This window comes from Vidua macroura, chromosome 31 (genome assembly GCF_024509145.1).
Source record: "Vidua macroura isolate BioBank_ID:100142 chromosome 31, ASM2450914v1, whole genome shotgun sequence".
Classification (NCBI taxonomy): Eukaryota; Metazoa; Chordata; class Aves; order Passeriformes; family Viduidae; genus Vidua; species Vidua macroura.
In genome coordinates this window covers 23,342-44,122 of record NC_071601.1, presented here as the reverse complement: position 1 = coordinate 44,122, position 20,781 = coordinate 23,342, and the positions used below count along the sequence as shown (strand labels likewise).

At 41.3% G+C, this 20,781-nt stretch overlaps 1 protein-coding gene across 1 annotated transcript in view; it reads left to right on the top strand.

The window, feature by feature from the left end:
- Window positions 1-20,781, top strand: part of PKHD1 (PKHD1 ciliary IPT domain containing fibrocystin/polyductin) — a gene marked incomplete at its 3' end in the record, with an annotated part of 158,500 nt that overhangs the window by 115,007 nt on the left and 22,712 nt on the right. Inside the window, exons 42-48 of the mRNA XM_054001685.1 lie at window positions 1,097-1,209; window positions 2,014-2,104; window positions 3,201-3,335; window positions 6,479-6,614; window positions 7,838-8,084; window positions 16,727-16,904; window positions 17,550-17,745. Coding sequence (XP_053857660.1) covers window positions 1,097-1,209; window positions 2,014-2,104; window positions 3,201-3,335; window positions 6,479-6,614; window positions 7,838-8,084; window positions 16,727-16,904; window positions 17,550-17,745 — 1,096 coding nt within the window. The remainder of the gene's footprint in view (window positions 1-1,096; window positions 1,210-2,013; window positions 2,105-3,200; window positions 3,336-6,478; window positions 6,615-7,837; window positions 8,085-16,726; window positions 16,905-17,549; window positions 17,746-20,781) is intronic.

Genomic DNA, 20,781 nt, shown 5'->3' with positions numbered 1-20,781 from the left:
TTAATTTTGTCTAAGGACAGACCAAAAGCATTGCCTTCTGCACATGCCTATGTCTTATTATTATTTTTTTTTTTCCCTAGAAAGGGAGCTAAAATCTACCAGCCTGGACTTCAAATTTTCACACACCTAAGGCAGGTGAGAGGGATCATGCACAGGTGCACACATGAAGACATTGCTATATGGACACAACCCAAACCCAACTAGGCTTGACTGCTCTCCAAATTAAGCTGGCAAGAGCAGGTTTTTTATCCTGGAGTAGAAAAGTTCAGAACACACCAAATACAACTCATATAACCTAATTAATGCACATTCTGTAAGTACCAAACTCCTAATTTTAAGGCCAGTCAGACTTTATGTCCCCTTATTTTTATTATTTTATTATTTGCAACACAAATAATGTAACTCAAGCACAGAATTTAGAATGCAATTTCTTTAAGAGATATTAAATGACAATAATTTACAGCACATCTTCCTATGACCTATAAAAATTATCCAAACCACATAATTTACCACAGGTGTAAGGAAGTTTAATTGATCAGTCAATGACATATCCTGAAGATGTTGTTCTTTGGTTTCTCTTGACTTTTAGGAGTCTCACTTTTTCAATGCAAATATTCATTTTATTTCCTTGTGCTTTGTTTGCTTTGGGAGATAGGAGAAATATTGAGACTAAGAAGGAAACCAATAAACTTGATTAGTGTGTGATTTATCTTTGGGATTAGTTTGTGATTTACTTTTCCTTCCTGACATTTCCTATGTAGAAAGGAGTTTATAGATGTAAGTTTTCAACACATTTTTTTCTTACCTACTTCTTGAAGATTTGTGACAACACCATTTTTCTGATGTTTGTCTCTATTGCTTGGCTAATGCTCCTTGACTGGTTTAAAAAGAAGTATTTTTACAACTGGCCCAAGGTCAAAGTGAAAACAGGACAAGACTGGGGATGCAGAAATGAGGTACCAGTATCCACCAGCCAGTTTACCATAATTTGAATGGACTACAGCTGGGATTTTAATTTGTGTGTTTCTTAAATTGATTTTAATTTCCAGAAATCTGTGGTAATATTATTTTCATAGTTACATATTTCTCTCTACAGGGTAACACAGTGTGTGGTGCTGGGTATGGCTATTTCTTTCATCTCTCCCCTGAGGGACCATCCAGAGTGCGTCTCCTGTCCTTCAGTGAGAACACAGCTCACTCCTGCACAAGGTACTTGGGGAATTTGGTTAAAGAAATTTTCCTTCAGCAAATGGTTGTGCCATCTATAATTGCAGTAGTGGGCAGAAAAGGCCTTGCCTCTCTTTTCAGGACTTTTCCCCCCAGTTTTGCACACTTTCAGGTCCTTGTCTCTTGCAAGCAGAGTTGTCTGGAGAAGGGCAGAATCGGTGTGGGAGATGTCCCTGCCTATGGCAGGTTGGTGGAAAGAGAGGAGCTCTAAGGTCCCTTCCAACACTCCCTGACTCCATGGTTCTGTGACATTTCATGCAACAATTGTTCCTTTAGTATCCAGGAACAGCTGTTGACAAAAGTTTTAACCAGTACTTCCCTAAAACGGGAAGAGAATTAAAAAATGACATCGTACTGAAAATCAGTGGTTAAGGTGACCTGAATTTTGAGTTAATCTGGATATTAATCTGGATTTTTAATCTCTGAGAAGGTCAAACCAAATGCATGCATTTGGGCTGTAATCCAAGTTAGCTGAATCCAAGATGAAGAAGAGCCTTATCTGTCCAGATCCATGTCAGGCTTACCTGAAGGTGACATTGGCTAAAAACTCATGAGCATGGGGGGGGTGTTTTGTAGTGAGAACCTCTCAGTGGCACTACATGCTCCTTTTTAGCTCTGATAGGTCTAACACTGAAAACTTTTGACTTTGCTTTTAAGAAATAAAGTCCCATGCAGACAATGTTACAGATTTAAGGTTTTAGATATCAAATATGATGAATAGAAAAACCTGCTCACCAGGACATGCACTGTAAAGGAACAGTCTCCATGGCTTTCTTTCCTAAACAGGCACGGGTTGCTGGTATACCCAGAGTATGTGCCAGACAGTCATGTTCACTTCAACAACTTCACAGCCTGGAGCTGCCATGGGGGAGCACAGGTATGTTTGTCTCTGCTGCCTTCTGATGCTCAGGATCTTTCTAAGTATCTCATCTCCACACTTGATTGTCTAAAAGCTTGATTGACTAAAAGCTCTTGTGCTTCTCTGTCCATATCCTCACCTGGAGGCTCCTGTTCAAATGAAAGGGCCAGAAACTTGATTTGTGTGAATTCTTTTTGCTTCAGAATCAGTGCTACTTTCCTCAGCCGGTGTTCTTTGTAATCATCTAGCATCTGTCTGCCACTGCAGTCATGGAATTTTAGAATGGTTTGGGTTGGAAGGGACCTTAAAATCCATCTCATTCCAACCTCATTCCATTAGGTCATGTTGCCAAATAAAAAATTCTCCAAGTATATCTGAGCTGTTCATGAAGACTGTAATAGGTAGTTATATTACTTTTATAGAACTGATGGTTTAAATGGTTTTTTTTTTATTATTCTTAAAATTTTGCACTTTTTATTTATTTAAATTTGTCTAGCTTTGTTCTCCAGCTAATATGACTCACTATTAATTAATCTGATTTTTAAAAGCCACACCACCCTTTATTATGTCATGTTTTTTCCCATAGTCACAGTTTGGACCCTGTGATCCTATTAATTCCTGTCTGATGACCTGAACAGTTTGTATTTGTTTCTCTGTAAGGTTTTATAGCCTCACCCATCCCTATGACTCTTCCTCTGAAGGTGTCCAGTTTTTCAGTGTGATTTTTCAGGCTGATGTGTTTCCTTTCTGGAAAGGCTATTTGTATGAAAAGAAGTAAAAGGGTGATTTGCAGGTTCATTGTTGTTGTTGTTTGTTTTCTCTGCATAACTTGTAATTTTTTTGTATGTGACTGACCTAGAATACACAAATAACTAAGTTTTTTTTTTCTGCTTCTTTCCATAGGCTCCCTTTAGAAACAATCTTCTTTCTTTTAGGTGCTCCATTCCAGAAGTGTTTAAGGCTGGGTTGGATGGGGCTTGGAGCAACCTGGGATAATGGAAGGGTCCATGGCAGGGGTTGGAATAAAATAGTCTTTAAGGTTCCTTCTGACCTAAACCATTCTATCATTTGATGATGATATCTATTATTATTATTTTATTTTCCTTTCATGTAGATTTTCAGTAGCAGGAACCTTGAACTCCAGCATTTCTGGATTTCTGCTTGCAAAGATTTTGGCATTGACATTGTGGAAAGCCTGGGAAACACCTCTGTGTCTGATAGTGTTTTAAATGGACACCTTGGGCAAAAGGTAAGAACTGAAAGGAATTTCAATGTCTCTTAAGTCTCACAGCAACATTTCAATAGGAATTTGGAGAAATAAGAAAGCAACTTGGAGAACAGCCCCTGCTCCATGGCAGCTTGGAAAAAGCTTGGATTTTAAGCAGGTTATAAGGGAATGCCCTCAAGTTGCACCAGTGAAGGTTTAGACTGGATTTTGGGGAAAATATCTTCACTGAAATGTTTTCAAGTGTTGGGACAGACTGCCTAGGGCTGTAGTGGAATCACTTGGAGGGTTTTAAAAACCATGTAAATGTTGGCACTTTAGGACATTGTTTTGTGTTGGCCTTGGCAGTGTTGTGCTGATAGTTGGGCTCCATGGTCTTAGAGGGCTTTTCCAACCAACACGGTTCTACAGGTTTTTGTTTTTTTTTTTTCCAACATCTTTTCATTTCAGCATGGAAGTTTTAAAGAATTTTTTAAAGCAAATTTGAAACAAGGACTCTGGTTTTCCTATTTTTATTAGAATCTAGTACAAAATTTCACATTATAAGGCATAATCCTGTATATTCTTTCTAAAACAATGTTCAAAAGTGAAAGCAAAATCACAAACACAAAAAGCTGAAGGATCTTAGCAAGACAAGTGCAAATTTTTTTCCTACTAATTTTTTTTTTCCAGGATTGATATGGTCTCAGAAAAATCTTGGAATTTCACCAAACCTTACTTTTTGAGCAAAATCATAATTTTTCTTTAATCAAGCTTTTCTAACACAAATTCCTGTACACCTTTTGCATTTAGCACCATTTAACTATGCACAAGTGGGTTTAGTTTAGTGATTTGAGAATACTGAGGGGCAACACCAGCTTTGGTTTCTATCCTTGTTAACACTTTGGTTTCCTCTGCTCCCTCTCAGCATCATTGGTCCACCTGGAATACAGAGTGTTACTTTTTTTTACTTGAGAATGAAAAATACTGACAAAATGTAATTTTATTTATGCAGTAAATATGTTCTTCTCACACTATTTCTTTAGGCAGCTGGACAAAGTCCTTTGGGTGCTACCAGGTTGTTAACAGATTAATAACATGGATAACAGTGGAATTTTAGTTACAACTGGCTGCAGCTGCTTGTTCATGATTTTGAGGGCTTTTTTTTTTTCCTGTTCAGTTTTCTATTGTTGTTCATTAAATTAATTTTCTCTCTGACTGGCAGAAAAAAAGTATTTTAAATGAGTTTTCTTTAGAAGCTCACAGAAAGGAACCTCCTTAGCAGGTCTATTCTAAGTAGATGGTTCAGATAAAATTCTGGCTTCACCTGTCCAACCTTGCAGTGTCCCAGTGATGTCCAAGTGAATTTCTCTGATACCAAGGGGTGGGTGTCTTTGTTTTTGCTTTGCAGGATCCATGGAAGGACTCCAATGTTGTACTTGCTAAGAGATTTAGAGGCGCTCATGCTGTGCCTTGTTTCTTGCAGTACCTCAGGGGGGTGATTATCTTTGATTATCTCATGATAAGAGCCTCCTTGTCATAATTTACATCTTAATGTATGTAATTCTCCCTTTAATAATGATGTCTCTTTAATATCAATTAAAACTTTATTAATTTAATGGGAACCTTGGATATTCCTCTCTGTTAGCCCTTCCACTTTTTGGAAAAAAGTGTTTTTAAAACAAGATTGTTTTCTGGAAATATCAGGGCATTGAAAAGTTGAGGCTTTGACCCACTGAAACATTAGTGACAGGGCTAAATCCAGGACTGTAAAAGCCAAGTGAAAGATTTTTGTTAACTTCCTAGACATCCAGAAAGCTTCCTCCATGTTCTCATTAAGCAACTCATTGTCTTTGTGGAACCATTTAAGGAGAAGCATTTCTTCCTGGAAAAAGCAAGAGTTCTGAGATACACAAGGGAGGAATTATTGTCTCACACTGGTCTATTTGCTATTTGTTTAAATAAAATTAATTAATTAAAGACATAGAAAACTGTGTGGGCTGGAGGAACGAGAAGTGTAAGAAAAAAGCCAATAGAGACTTTCTGAGCAATTTGTTACCAGGAACGAGGGATTTCTGCTTAGCACTGACTCGGAATAGGATGGTCCGAGGACCACGACTATCACTCCTGATGTTTTGGCCTCAGAATAAAATAGCTGATGGAACCACTGTGTCTTACAAAGATTGAAGATAGCACCTTCTCTTTGAAGTAATAATCTACTTATGCGAGTCCATTAAATTCTTTCTTTTCAATTGCAGGTGTTTTCACATAGGGTGGATTTCTTGACTGATTCTTTACTATGGCTTTTGAGATATAGTCTACAAGTATTCATTGGCCTCAGAAACAGTATCACAGACTCCTGCCAGCCCTTCTTCCTCCAGGCTGCTCACTAACTCTATCTTTATTTCCAGCCCATTTCCAAGAGAGTTTGGCAGAGGGTTGTACACTTCCATTGTGCCATGGACTACAATCACCCCAAAATCCAGTTTGTCGATTTTGTTTTTCATCTCCCATGGCTTTTGTTCTTCCTTTCTGGTTCTTTAAGTTCTAATAGACCCTGAAGTCCTCTAGAGCTTTTCAGAGAGCCTGGCTTGAGTGTGTCCCCATGCCAAATCACACAAAATCCCTTTGAATTTCAGTGCTCAGATTTTTCTTAGACCAGAAATAAGAATGGTCATCTTTGCAGAATAGAATGGTCAGCTTTGCAGAGTAGGAAAAATTTGCACTTGCTGGACAAAAAAGGTAAAGTAAAATGGGGATGTAAAAATCCACACACTGTGGCTTTTAGGTGGATTCTTTCTCCCCAGTGAATGTCCAGTCATAACTACTATGCAACAACTCAAACAAAGGGTAACAAGCTGCCCTTAAAAGCGATCACCTGCTTCAAGTGGGGAATTAGATAGGTGTTGTCAGAATTTGCCAAACATTAGCTTACATCTGTCCATACATAACTCCACAGTTATGGGCAATCACACTCTTGCATTCCCAGCTGCTGCATCCTGGATGCTCCATTTCTGGAAATCTTCATGGCCAGGTTAGACAGGACTTGAAGGAACCTGGTCTTCTGGAAGATGTCCCTGCCATGGCAGGGGGTTGGAATGAGGTGACTTTTAAGGTCCTTTCCAGCCCAAACCATTCTAGGACTCTATGATTCACATGGTGATGTTTCCTTCATTTCTCCATTTCAGGATAGGACCTGTATGTCTGCAGGACTGAAGACTCCCAAAAGATACCAGCTCTTCATCTCCAATACAGCTTTCAGGAACTTTGATGTGAACACTTGCACAGCGATCAGGACTTGTTCTGACTGTTACCAAGGGCAGGGTGAGTCTGATTTATATTTATTTCTCAGGATTCCCAAATCCCGAGATTCCCCTCCAATTACAAGTTCACAGTTTCCACATATGACCATTGATAACTCCTCTGCACAGGCTGAGATTTCAGGTTCTCCCGTCTTTCTGGATGTGGCTTCATCACTCAGTTGACTTCATCACACATATTGCATTTATTTTAAGACAAATGTAGCCTGATTTTTGCACTGATACAGTTTTCTCAGTGGAAAGAGGTTTTATACACTGCCTTGTTTCTGCATCTTCATTTTGAGAGGTAAAATTTCAAGAGTGATGATTTCTTTAAAAGCTATGATACAACCTCACAGAATTTCACCAAACTGCTACCTCAGGCCAACCTAAACCTGAGGTGAATTTGCCTAAGATAATGTGTAAACTAAGCATCCTTCTGAGCTTTGAAGAGGTACTCAAAGGCTCTTTGAAGAATGTTCCAGCTGCAATTGCCTTGTGCATTGTAATAAAATGTATTTTTATATAAATGAAGACTGCCCTACAATAATATAGAAGAGAAAAGGATTTCAGGAGATGAGATCAAAGGACAGGAGGAATAGTAAAATCTGGTTTAGTCAGGCTAAAACTGGGAATAGGACAGTCAAATAGTAACCCATGTGTTGTAGGGCACTCCTGCCAAAATGGACTTGTTACAGTCCATGGGGCAATGATTTTCTGACATTTCTGTAAGTATTAATGTGCTCATAAAGTTTAGCCTGCATGAATATTCATCTTTTTTGTAGCTATCTATGTTTCAGTAGTGAAAAAATCCCCCAGACTCACTTTTCAGCCTAGGCTTTATTCTGCCAGGTGCTGCAAATACGCACAAGAGTCAAGTACTTTTACACCATGTACTCACCTCTAAAAAAACAGGCAGACAGGATCTATAAGAGTCACTGTAATTTTGGCTGTGGGCCTGTGAAGAAGTGTTTGGAGTCACTGAGGAAATGCTGGTAGGGCCAGGAGCAGCACCTGCATCTGAACCACAGCAGGGTACTGGGCAGGTTTGGTCTGGCACAGCAATAGCTATTCCTACAACCATCTCCATTTATTTTCCTGCATCTCCCCATTTTTGTTGACCCATCAGACATTTTTCCAAAGGCAAGGTGGAATGAAGTTGGTCTCTTTTCCTCCAGAGAGTTGTCTTCAGGCCCATTACATGAAGTGACCATTTTGTTTTTTTGAAATGCTGCTTGTCACCCACAGGTGGGTTTACAGTGACAGCTGAACATCTGACCTTCACCAATTCTCCTTTCCAAGTGTCCTTCCCCTTTCCTCACTCTGCCATCCTTGAGGACCTTGACGGCTCCACCACGGGACAGAAGGGAAGTCACATCCTGCCTTCCACAGATATCCTGGCAGCATCTTGCACAGCCAGTGCCAACTTCAGCCAAGCTTCTGGTGGCAGTGTCTGTGACAGTGACCTTGTTTTCCACCGTATGGCTCTTCACTTGTAAGTAATTGTTCCATCTCCCAAAATACAGTGTGGATTTTGCTTCTATGTGGTATTCTGAGATTGCTTCTGGTCTGAGCTCAGTTCCAGGACTGCTGCCTCTCTCTGCTTGGTCCTAAACTAGGTCTAAAGAGATGTCAATGGCATCTCTTAGTCTGCTGTGCTATCTCCCATGGCCTGTCACTCCATGGCAGAAGGACAAGGATCTCCTGGAGATGCTGTGTCAAATCTGACATTCACACTGAAGAATTTGGTAGCTTGGGAAATTAGAAAGAACTCTAATAAAAATCCAGTCCTGGGGTACAGCCAGGTAATTCCTATCAGCTTTGGTGGCTGGACAGCTCCCAGTTCACTTGTCTCCCCAGGCTAGAATTTCCCTGCCTTTCACCAGCTGGCAGCTAAGGGGATCCAGTGGAGGAATGCTGTTCAGCCAAGAACTGCCACCACTTCTATCACAAAGGGAGGACATTTGCAAATTTCTGATGTAGGAAAAAGGGTGAAAAAGTCTTTTAGAGATCTAAACATCACTCCTGCTTTTCTTGCCATGCTCATCTTCCCTTCCCAGTCCCATGCTCAGTATTTCACTCTTCTTTTGGAGTAAAAACCTGAAAAATTATCAATTTTTTGCTGTCTCAGGTTAGCAGTACACAGGCAGAAATCCTGAAGTGCTCTGTCAGAGGGCTGTTAATTATTCATGTCTGCCTCATAATTAATGTTTTAGAAGTAGGAAGGGGAGAACCCCAACCCCTTCCCAAACAGGAAAAAGACTAATCAGCTTTTTCCATTGAAGGAGAAAACTATAAGACTTTGAGTTACCTGAAGGCTTTGCATGTGATTACTGTGTCTCGTAATGAAACCAAATGTCTGCAAAAATTTAAGAGCTTGGAGTCATTCTGATGTAACTAAAAGAATACTGGGTAGAAGGCAAAATAAAACTGTGCTTGGTGTCTTTCCTAAGTAGTTAACATTGAGGTCTTGGGGAAATTAATTCCCTTTCTAGTCTGTGTTTACCTTGATGAAATGGACTGCAAGATATTTGGGCTGATGCTGTGTGGGTGGATGCAGCTTCTCTAAATGTTGCCTGTAGAGTGATTTGGGTCCTGTAGAGTCATTTGGGTACTGCCACGATGTAATTGTTAATAATTCATGACAGTTAAGATATTTAATACACCTTGTTTCTCCTGGCATCAAAAGGTGGGTAAGGAACAAGCACAAGAAGGAGTTAATCTGCACCATTTCTGTTAACTCTGGAACACGTACCAGACCTAATTTTTTTCTTCCCAGTAAACTGCATGAGAATTTCTCTGGAAGTGCTCAAGACTAGGTTAGACAGGGATTGGAGCTGGTCTAGTAGAAGGTATCTCTCCCCATGGCAGGGGGTTGGAACTAAGGTCCCTTCCAATCTAAGTCATTCCAGGATTCGATGATTAGTCATATCAATGACTTCTCAATGAAGGTTTTATTTCATGCAAGTACCTTCTATTTATCTTCTTTATTATTCCTCTGCATGAGCTGGGAGTCAATTTGCATCAAAGATTCTTGGCAGTCTGAGAAGAAGAAGCCAGCTGTTAGCATATCCTCCTGAGGACTGTGTGCTCAGCAGAGTAACCCCAGGGACTGTGAGCATCCTCTCTGTGCTGCTTCCAGATCCTCTCTCCTCAGCAGCTCCCAGCAACCAAATCATCATCATGTTAAGTTGAAAGACTGTCAGATCCAGCCAAATGAGTGTAGTGAGTCAAGGAGGCTTTGTTCAGATAGACAGAGCTCCAAAAGGAACCTGGAAGAGGACCAGGATGGGGAATAAAAGGAGCTGGAGGGGATGAAGAGTAAAAGTCATTAAAATATCTACAGCATGACAAGAGGATGAGGGGGTGGAAGAAGGAGAATGGGTGAATTTTGTCCAGATGTATTTGGAGAGTGTTTGCAATAAAAAGGGAATAGTTTGGGATTAATACAGCAAAACATGACTAGGAGCAATTGGCAGAGGTTGAGTAAAGAGAATAAAGATAGGTGAGGGACAGGCAAAAATTTCCTAACAAGTTCTTCTTGGATCCATCTCACCTCAATAAAAAGAAAAAAGCACTGCTGCTTAGCTGTCTTTAGTTTCTGTCAAGAAAAGGGTTAAAAATCTCTCTGGAAGAAATCTTTCTATTGTGCTCTACCAGGCCATGGAATATGAGACCTGTCAGGTCTGCAACATGAATTTTCTGTGCACCTCAAAGAAAAGCATGAGAACCTTGAGATGGTGGGTTTTTTTTCATATCCTGAAATTCAGGAATGGGATTCCAGCTCCAAAAATCTTGAAGGTTGAGGCAAATAATGGATTTTAAGAGGGGAGACCTAGTATGGCAACTTCTATCTCAGCAACCTCAGGAGCAACTGACAAGGATTGGACATGGCCATATTTTCAACCATCTCAGTCTCCAAAACATCAGGGATATTGCATCAGCACTAACCTTTAGGAAAGATCCCCTGCCTGGGAGCTGTCAGGGATAGGGCTGTTTGGTGCCAGCTAAAAGAATATCTGGAACAATTTTAATTATTAATGCTACAATGTGGTCAATTGACTCTTTATCTTTGTGCCGTTTAATTTACCAGGATGAGTGTGTTGTATTGACACTTTTCCCCAAAATAAAATACGTGCTTGGGAGAAAAAGAGTGTTTTGTTAGAGAAAAAGTATGGAAACTCTTTTCTGAAAAGGAGAACTACTATCTTGAATATTTTGTGACTCTCTGTCCTGAACTACTTCGCTTAACAACTTCCAGGGAAATGGGGATTCATTTCCAAGCTAGCACTGCTGTAACAAAACCCTTCTTCACAAAGTCCAGTTGAAAGTTAAACTAATGTGTCACGTAAGCACACTTTAAAGAGGGGTTTTATGTCTTTTAAAAATGTAATTGAAGCTTATAAAAGTCTTTATAAATTTATATGTGAGAAAGTTATTGAGTAGTCTGAAGCACAGCTTATGCTATGGCACAGCACAGCATGGCTGCAGGCTAGAAACGGCTGTTCCAAATGCCACCGCTACCCATATTATCATGAAACTATGTATCTCTATTAATATTAAAACAAATTTTCATTAAAAAATTGTCATAACATGATTAAGTGACTTTCAAAGTTTCTTCACATTATGCATAATTTTTACAAGAGGAGAGCATTAGAATAATCTGCAGCCTGGCAGCACCTTGCGGCGAAGGGGACTCCAAACACTTGGTGGCTGCGCCTGCCAAAAGGGAGTTTTCCCTCTTAGTCCCTCTAATTTGCTTTCCTTTTCTCACTGGGGAAGCCTCGGAATTGCTCAGCACCAGTCATGTAGTTCAAGGCTTTTATTGTCTCCCTCTTCTGATGCAGAGCAAAAGATTAACATTTTAGGTTTCATTCCTAAATCAGCTCTAACACCCTCTCTGTGTGACGCATTTCTGCTGCAAACCCAGCCACTGCTGATGGGTTGGTGTCCCCCTGCCTCTGTGTGTTTGAATTGTGAAGAGAGTTCAGATGCTTTTAGTTTTGCTTTTCCTTTGATATTTACTCTCTGTGGTTTGTACTCAGTTGACGTTCAGCACTCAGCTGAACGTCTCCCTGCTGTGTAACACCCTGACAACCACGATTCTTCTCTCAATGTCCTCAGTCCCTCTCTGGCCATGTGTCCTCCCTGTGTACATGATTGTACCCACACAGGGGGCAGCTTACACAGTCACTTGTCCCCCATAACCCATCCTCTGAGGGCTCCTGTGATGTAACATGGAAGGCAAATATTAAATTATTGACTGTTCAGTTACTAACTCATCAGCTCAGCTTTAGAGATTCAGCTTTTACTCTCCTGCATTTCTGGCATTTCAGACATCCTACCAAGAGAAATTTGTTTCCCAGTGGAGGACACCTTTCCATTCACCCTGCAGTCAGAGGTATGGGCAGCAAAGCCAGATCCTGCACAGTGTTATGAGTATGCAAGACAAGATATTTCTTTAAGCCTTCTCCCTCAGCTTGATCATCATCTGAGGTATTTCTAAGTGCAGGGAGATGAATTTAACACTGAGGCAACATTTGCTGGCCCTAAGCTTTCTTTCCTGGCAAGTAGAAATCTGGCAAGTCCGTTGGATGGATCTTATGAGCCAGGTGCATCAGCTGGGACTCCCTGTAATAACCAACATATTGATCCTAAAATCACAGCATGGTTTGGGTTAGAAGGGACCTTCAAGATCATTTCATTCCACCCCTTGCTATGGGCAGGGACACCTTCCACTACCTCAGGTTGTTCCAAGCCCCATCCAACCTGGCACTGGACATTTCCAGGGACTCTTCTGAGCTCTACCTCATGTGGGAAAAGCAGAGTGACCAAGAAGTTCTACTCTGGTCTTTGCTATGCTCGCACTGCAGACATTTGAACCATTTGTTTACCAATCACTTTCCAGCTCAGGATTCCTGTCTGATTTTAGTTTTCCTGAAAACATCACCTTGTAAACTGTAGGATCTGGGGAAATGTTTTAAGAACATAGGGGATTTTGGACGTCAGGCATAGCAAACTGAAATTCTACTCTGAATGAATCCATCTTGGCTTGTCAGTCACAACCCTTTCTATTCCTGGGAAACCATCCCAATTCTTCTTTTACTTAAAATTCAGCCTGTGGTGGTGACTCAGGATCAGGGTCAAAGATGTGGTTATTTCCTAAAAGACTCATGCATGAAAAAAAATTTCTGCTACTAAGGATTCATAATAAAAGACAGATTTGAATAATGAGCTTGGTATCTCAACAAAGATATACACATTTACTGAAAACAGCTGAAAATTCTTAGTTCTTGGCAATTAAAATAAAGTGAACTGGTCTGGGGCCCAGGATTAAACCTGTAAAGTGTTTGATATGGTTATAATTTGGAATTAGCCTCCCTTTGGCCAACAATAAACATGGACTCTTGATATAAACATTTGGTGTCCCATTTGAAGTTCAATGCTAAATTGTTTCCTGTTTTTGAAGAGGGATAATCATAATGGATTATTACACAAACAGCAAGCATTTAGAGCTAAACAGAGTGCCTGCCTTCATACACACAGATATGGACCCTTAGGATAAATAAGTTAATGGTAAGCATAAACAGGAGAGTTAATATTTGTTCTACTCCATGTTGTTGATTGGCTTAACAAATCCTTTGTGGCCCATATCTGTTGAGCAGTTCTACACAATGCATTTGAACTAAATTATATAACAGTTTATACAGTGACAATCGGTAAATTGTGGCTCAGACTGTAAAGCCCTATCCAGTAATCCTGCCATATTTCTAAAGCAAATTGCTCCTTAATTGAAACCTGCTTCAATATAAAAAATACAGCCTTTACAATGAGTCATCCTTTTTTTCCCCTTTACAGTTTGTAAAGGCTTCCAGCAGTTTAAAGGGAGGGTTAATTTTGCATTAAGACCATTGCCTCCTAGTTTCTTTCAAATAAAGCCAGGAGAAGTTCAGGGGAAGGCTCTCCTCTGATAATGAAGCTCTCCACGTTAATGATGCGTGCAGGCTCCCTCAGATCCTCTGAATTAGACGCACTCCTGTGCGCCAGCGCTCTTCTACTTCATTAGCATTAAAGAGAGGTAGATTGGTGGCTATTTAGGGCACAGTGAAATCACTGGCTATTTAGGGCAAATGGAAATGGTGCTAATTGTGGCTGGTAATTCCATTAGTAGGGTACTTCCATTTTGGTGCCTTTTTGGCATGGAGGTGAAAAAACAACACACTGACATCCTTTCAAGGGGATGTATCTCAGGCTTATTGCGTCCTTGCACTGGTTAACTTGTACACTGAGCTGAGAAGATTTCTGGGTTCCCCAAATTTTCGGTTTGGTTGTGGGCAGCCTGTCATGAGTGGGAAATTAATTTATGGGTGGCAACACCTCAAGCAACGCATGTAAAACACAAGGACACAACATTCCAGGTCAAGAAAACCCTAGAGATTCCAGGCCATAAGGTATCTCCTGCTCCTTTTCCTCCCTGGGTCATGAACAGGCTTTCAGCTGGACATGAGTCAGGTGTGCCCAGGTGGGCAAGAGGCCAATGGCACTTGGGCTGTCCTAGCACAGGTGTCTCCAGCAGGAACAGGACAGTGCCTGTCCCCTGTGCTGGCATTGCTGGGACACCTCCAGGCTTGGGGGCAGCTCTGGGACCCTCATGACAAGAGGGACATTGAGGGGCTGGAGCATGTCCAGGGAAGAGAACAGAGATTGGGAAGGGGCTGGAGCCCCAGGAGTAGCTGAGAGAGCTGGGAAAGGGGCTCAGCCTGGAGAAAAGGAGGCCCAAGGGGGATCTTCTGGCTCTGCCCAACTCCCTGACAGGAGGGGACAGTCGGGGACAGAGTGTGGAGGTGTGGTCAAGCTTTGCTCCTAGGGAACAAGGCACAGGACAAGAGTGCATGGCCCTAAGATGCACCAGGAGAGGTTTAGATTGAATATTAGAAAGAATTTCCTCATGGAAAAGGAAGTCAGGCATGAAATGGGCTTCGTGGGGCAGTGGTGCTCATAAATCTCTAAAAATAGAGTTAAGTCTCCATGCCTAGAAGGATTTAAAACACATGTAAATGTGGCATTTTGGGACATGGTTTAGAGGTGACCTTGGCAGAGTTGGGTTAATGGTTGGACTCGATGATCTCAGAGTTCTTTTCAAACTTAAATGATTCTATGATTCTTGTCTGTTATAAGTAGACACACAGGAAAAGATATATTTCACTTCACTGTAGCCATCTGGAAGTTCGCTATGCAGTTTAAGATATTTATTTGGGGTCTTTTAAATATTGGTCTCCAACATAAATGGATTCACAGTTAATTCACTAGTCTGTGAATTCACATTCCCATTCACTAGTTGTTGGAATGGCTGGTGTGGAATTGCCACATAAATTTCTAACAGGTTAGGCTTGTATCCCAGAAGGATTGTCCTTTCCAAGCTTTCTTCTCTGTCTTTACTTCTCCTGGAAGTACTGGGGAGAGTCCACCAGTAAAAGTGATTCAAGCTGTGCTCTTCAGAATCCTCTGGTGATGAAAATTAAAATAAATAAAGAGTAAAACCATGTGAATTTATGCTGCAGAGAGGATGGGTCTGAGTGTCTGTCACTTGCTGTGACATTGGGCATCTTTGCAAGTCAATAAGGCTCCTTCTGATGTGCAAGACAATTTTGCATTATGTGTGATGTTCTTCTGCTGCTAGAATACCTGTGTAGGTGCTGATAGCTGTGGCAATAATGTGCTTGTTGTCATTTACTTGCTTAATTAGCAGCCTAATATCCTGGTCCAGTTAATGCCCATAACAGGAGGTTTATTAGTGGTACAAAAGCTGTTTAAGCCTTATAAACTCCTTCCAGTTTCATTGGTCTGCCAATATCTTCTGGTTGAGTGATTCTTTGCTGATTCACACTTTGCTTTGCCACTGCTGTTTCTCAGCTGTATTTCTCAGATGAATGTTTCTGGGTAACCAGAAAGCGCTTTGACAAAGTGACAGACACTAGAATAACAACAACATCAACCAAAAAATTAAAAATCCCTGAACTGATTTTAAAAGAGAAAAGAAAAATATATCTGGGATGAGTGGTCTGGTGATATTGCATCATCTCCAAAGCACTTGGATAAAAAAAAAAGTCACAAACCAGCCAAAAATTGCAAATACAGGCAAATTGCAGGATGACACGAGTTTTAGCACTGTCTTGTGTTAGCAAGCCACATCCAGTCTGAGAGGTTAGATAATATGCTGAGATGTGTAGTTGTAAGATAATGCTTCAAATATTGAGAAAAATTATTCAAGGGATGCTTAAAAGAGGGGATTTTTAAAGCTTATTGTCAGCTCAAATGCCAAAACTGAGAGGAATCTACTACAACCTTAAATCTAAAGGGTTTATGACTCCTCATGATATCAGAGCTAATGTTGATCTGTTCAGTAAGGGTTTTTTGTCCTGACTAGACTGGTCAGAATTTAGGAGTGCCAAGTTCTAGTGAAAAAGGGGATTGAGTTCTCATTTGGATGATCAGAAGAACTGCTGTGCTAAAAATTCATCCATTTTGTGAAGAATTTAATCAGCCCTCAGCAGCCCCAGCTTTGACTGCAGGCAGAGACCAGTTCTTTGAATTACACAGGAATTTTTTTGAAACTTTTGACCACTCAGTTGGGAGTGAATAATCACAGAATCACAGAATAGTTTGGATTGGAAGGGACTTTAAATATCACCTCATTCCAATCCCCTGCCATGGGCAGGGACACCTTCCACCAGACCAGGTTACTCCAAGCCCCACCCAGCCTGGGCTGAGGTTAATAAGAAGACTCCACCAAATTTCATGAAGATCCTAACATTTGGACCTGAGGCCCATGAGTCTGGTGGAGGGAAAATACTCTGGCAATGTAGAAGTTGGTACCCTGGCTGTTGCCCCTGCTCTACTCTTTTCCTCTTCCTTTACTCCTACGTGCTGCATCTCTCCTTTTCTCTTTCTCTTTTTACAGCACTTGGGGCAAAATATTGTTTCTTATGGCATTTATAAAGAAGTACAAAAATGGAAACACATTCTAGGGGAGATCCAGCACAGCTACTGTAATTCAAATAAAAATAGAACCGTGCAGGTTGCAGAATAACAGAATTCAATGTAAAAATGTAATTACTTTTTTTTCTTTTCCTGCAGAAAAGAGGCTCCAGACATTCCCTATAATTTAACTGTGACTGACAGTAGGAATAAGTCAAACACAGTCAATTATGTCCCTGATACTTTATCAAACCTGTATGGCTGGATGGTTCTTCTCTTGGATAAAGAGACATACACGTTGACATTTGACAACCCTTTGGTCAGCAAACAGCTCCAGGTAATACGGGAAGGTTTTTAATTTCAAAATTATATCTGGAAGAGATAATCATGCTTTCATCTCTTTGGATGAACAAAGAGAAAAAAAAATAGAGTTAAGTGCACTGAGAAAGTCTCTCTGTATTTATAGGCTTAGATAAGATGACTGATAAGCTCTCGCTTATCTCTTAGATAAGTTCTCAGTAGTCACCTGGAGCAGGAAGGTCATGGAATCATGGACAGGTTTGGGTTAGAAAGGACCTTAAAGCTCATCCAGTTCTAACCCCTGCCATAGGCAGGGACACTTTCCACTAGACCAGGTTTCTCCAAGCCCTGTCCCACCTAGCCATGGACACTTGATGATTTTGGATCTCTTAGGGGAAAGTTCAGTGTGGTGCTTAGGAACCAACAGGACTTTTACTGCCTTAAGATGTGTTGAAGCACAGTTTTCAGAAGACATTGATCCTCCTCACCTTTCAAAGGTGATGAGGGGAGTTGATTTTTTTTCTGCATTTACCATCACCTCCTGCTTAGTTTTGCATTTATTTTCCTGTTTTCAACACATATTGCCTGTCTGGAGCACCACCCTCCTTACCCCTTTATGCTGCCCTCCATGGAGCTCTAATCACAGACTCAGACATGTTTCTTTTGGTTCCCTCTTCTCTAGTATTCAGTGACATTTAGCAACTTCAAGGCTGGGAATTACCTGCTGGTGGAACACAAGGATCTCCCTGCCCACCTTGAGGCTGTGGTGTCCTGTGGGACAAGGAGGGGACAGTCACTCCAGTTGGTACCTTCGTACGGACACCACAGGAGCTGTGATTGGCATCTTGACAGCAAGCTGGGGACGTTCACCTATCTGGGTAAGTGCAGTGTGGGAGTTGCACTCCACATTTGTGATCAAGAATGGTGACAGAGCTGATGTTTCGTTAATTTAAACCCCAATAATTTAAACCTTGAATCTACTCACGACTAGCTTTCAATGTCCTTTCAATAAGTGAGAAGTCCTTCAAAATGCTGATCAAATGGGTAAGTGCACATCAGGTCCATCCCTAACTGATCTAGCTGATGCCTGACCTAGCAACAAAAGGAATGTGCCGTAAATAGTGGGTGATGTAGCATCAGTTGTATTTGAGTTGGCTTTTTTTGAGTGGTAAAGGCGTTAAATTCCACTAATGACCTCTGCTGTGAGCTGATCCTACATCACAGGTATCGTTAATAAAATGTGGTTATCTTGCTAGGCTGAGCCCACTGAAGGCAGTAAGATTACTGGGAGAGAATTTTTTCTAGGGCTGGAAACTTCCAAAGGCATCTTAAACCTTTGCCTATGTGACTTTGTATGTGAGATCATGGAGTGTGGTGGAAATATTTTTTTTTTTTTAAGAAGTGGACATTTTCAATAATTCCCATTTTCAAGTAAATAATTTTATAAATATCTAAGCTCTATATGTCAAAAAACAAGGTAATGATTGTTGCCTTTATTAGTAGAAACGGAACTAGAAATCACAAATATATTTTGGTGCCTTTGAGAAGATTATCTTCTCATTCATGCCATATACCAGGAAAGTAAAGATGATGATTTTCATTTTAACACATTATTTTTCTCTTCTGTTCCATTAAATTTAATGAATTTCTCTTGATTTTCCACTACTGAGATGGCATGCAAATGGCTTTCTCATGTAGGATACCTTAGAACAACCATTGTGACAGTGGAGAGGAAGACGCCTGGAATGAGGGCAGGAAATCCAATGAGCTTAGTCTGGCAACAGTGAAAATCAACCAGTGTGGAAAATCACATTTGTGGAGAACTGGGGAGGCCCAAAACTTAACCTCAGTCTGAGGATCAGACTTCCTGTGTCCACCTCTGGTCCTTCAGCAACTGCCACAGCATAGATTGTGTTTAACATTTTAGCTCTAAAAATGGGCTGGATGTACCCAGGCTTCAAATTCTAAAAGATCCCTGTGCTTGCTAAATCCCAAACTGTACTGGTGTACTGGTCACCATCTGAGAGTCTGCCTGCTCTAGGCCAAAGCTGTGCCAGGAGTTTAGCCAGCATTATAACCATGTAGATTATTAGGGTCTTGGTTTTAGGTCTGTGTCCTGACCCTATTTAAATACAGTTCAAGTGTAGATTGGCTACTGTAAATTTAGCTGTTGTGTCTCAGCCTTACCAGAGGCCAAGTCAAGTATTTACTGAAAGAAGAAAAATGTTTTATTATTTCTGTTTACTAACAGTGTAAATTTGTTCCTTCAAATATAAAAGATGACTGCATTTCAGTTTGCATATCCTGATTTGCACTGTCTGAGCAGCATGGGAAAGCTCAGAGGATGGCATCTGTAGCTTGGCCTCTGCTGTTGAAAATAGAGGAGATGAGAGTCTTGGGAAGACCAGGACAAAAGTGGTCTGGCTGGCATATGTTATTCTTGCATCACAGAGGCTTTCTTGTCCTTCTCTTGCCTTACTTTCATCTTGATTTTTATTACATGAAGAGCTTGTCGTGGTACCTCATTTTAATAGAGAGAGAAACAATAATACAATGTACACGAGGGGAAATTTAAGAAAACACCTAACATGTATAATTCATGCTGTGAACATTTTCTGCGAGGACTTTTATAGGAGTGAGATCAATAATTCAGTGTCAGGTACCTAATATCTATGCTGTCGGTGTAGGGTAAAAGTTTGAAACAAAGCACTTTCCTGGTCCTGGTGTGGGATTTCTCTCCTTCCCTCTGCTGTGCAGACTAAGAGGGTGAGGATAATTAGCCAGCAGAGCAGATTCATGGCATGTGGTGGACTTTCCATCACTCAGGGTCCTTAGAAGACGCTTGGCTGTCTTTTCAGGCAAATATGCTCCAGCTCTGCGAGAAGCTATTAGAAACCTCATGAGGCGAGATTCATGCTCTGTAGGAGGTCAGAGAAAGCTGCCACAATAGTCCCTTCTGGCCTCAAAACCCCACCAGTCCACCCACCCACCTGGAGAGGACAAGGCTAGAAGGTCTGGCCATCAGAACATCGTCTTACCCAACTCTTCAAGTTGCCTCTTTTAGATTTTTTTTTAATATAATATTTTATTTACATTTAACTATATTAAATAATTAGCCAACTAATTAATCCCTTTTACAAGCTTTGTCGGATTCTTCAGCTGTCAGTTATGCCCGAGCCCGGGGCCGGCGTTCAGTCTTAGCTCCCTCCTTCATCAGACTTGGTCTCCATGGCTACAGTCTGCATCTGCTGACACCCCACTCTCTATTTACTGCTTAATTAAGAATTTCACGCTCAGCCCTTATCTGCTGCTAAGAACAAGAACACACTGTTAAGAAACTCCAAATTTAGGCTGCTGCACAAGGAAAGCCTTTCTTGTTGTCCTGACTGCGTGGAGCCTCTTTAACTACCCTCTTGGCAACTGCGCTGCCACCCTTCAATCAAAAATCATTAAATGGGGCAGAGATAATGAGCATGTAGCATATCAAAAGGAGGATGTTTGCTCGGGCTAAGGAGGAAAAGCTGTAAGGGCCTATAAGCAGCCGCCACTTCAAAGGGAGAAGGGGCTGATAAAGAGTCATTTGTTCCTGTTTGACTTATGTAAAAGGTCTGGTATGTCGCAGCCCCGTCTAGCAGACGCGGGTCCCCCCTCTCCAGGCTCGTGTGTCAGCGCTCGGGCAGCTGGGCGCAAACAGCATCAGCCCGAGCATAAAATCACTTGACTCCGCGGCCACAATGGGCACTTGTAGGGGGTGGCGGAGGGAGGGCCGGGCGACAATGGCAAGACAATTATTGCAGCTGCTCGGGAGGGCCATAATTCTTCCTGCCCAAAGTCGGCGGCTCTGGCGGGGCGGAGGGGAGGGCTCCAGCGTATTAGTCATCCTCCAACTTTTGGAAGCGCTTCGGTGGGGTTTC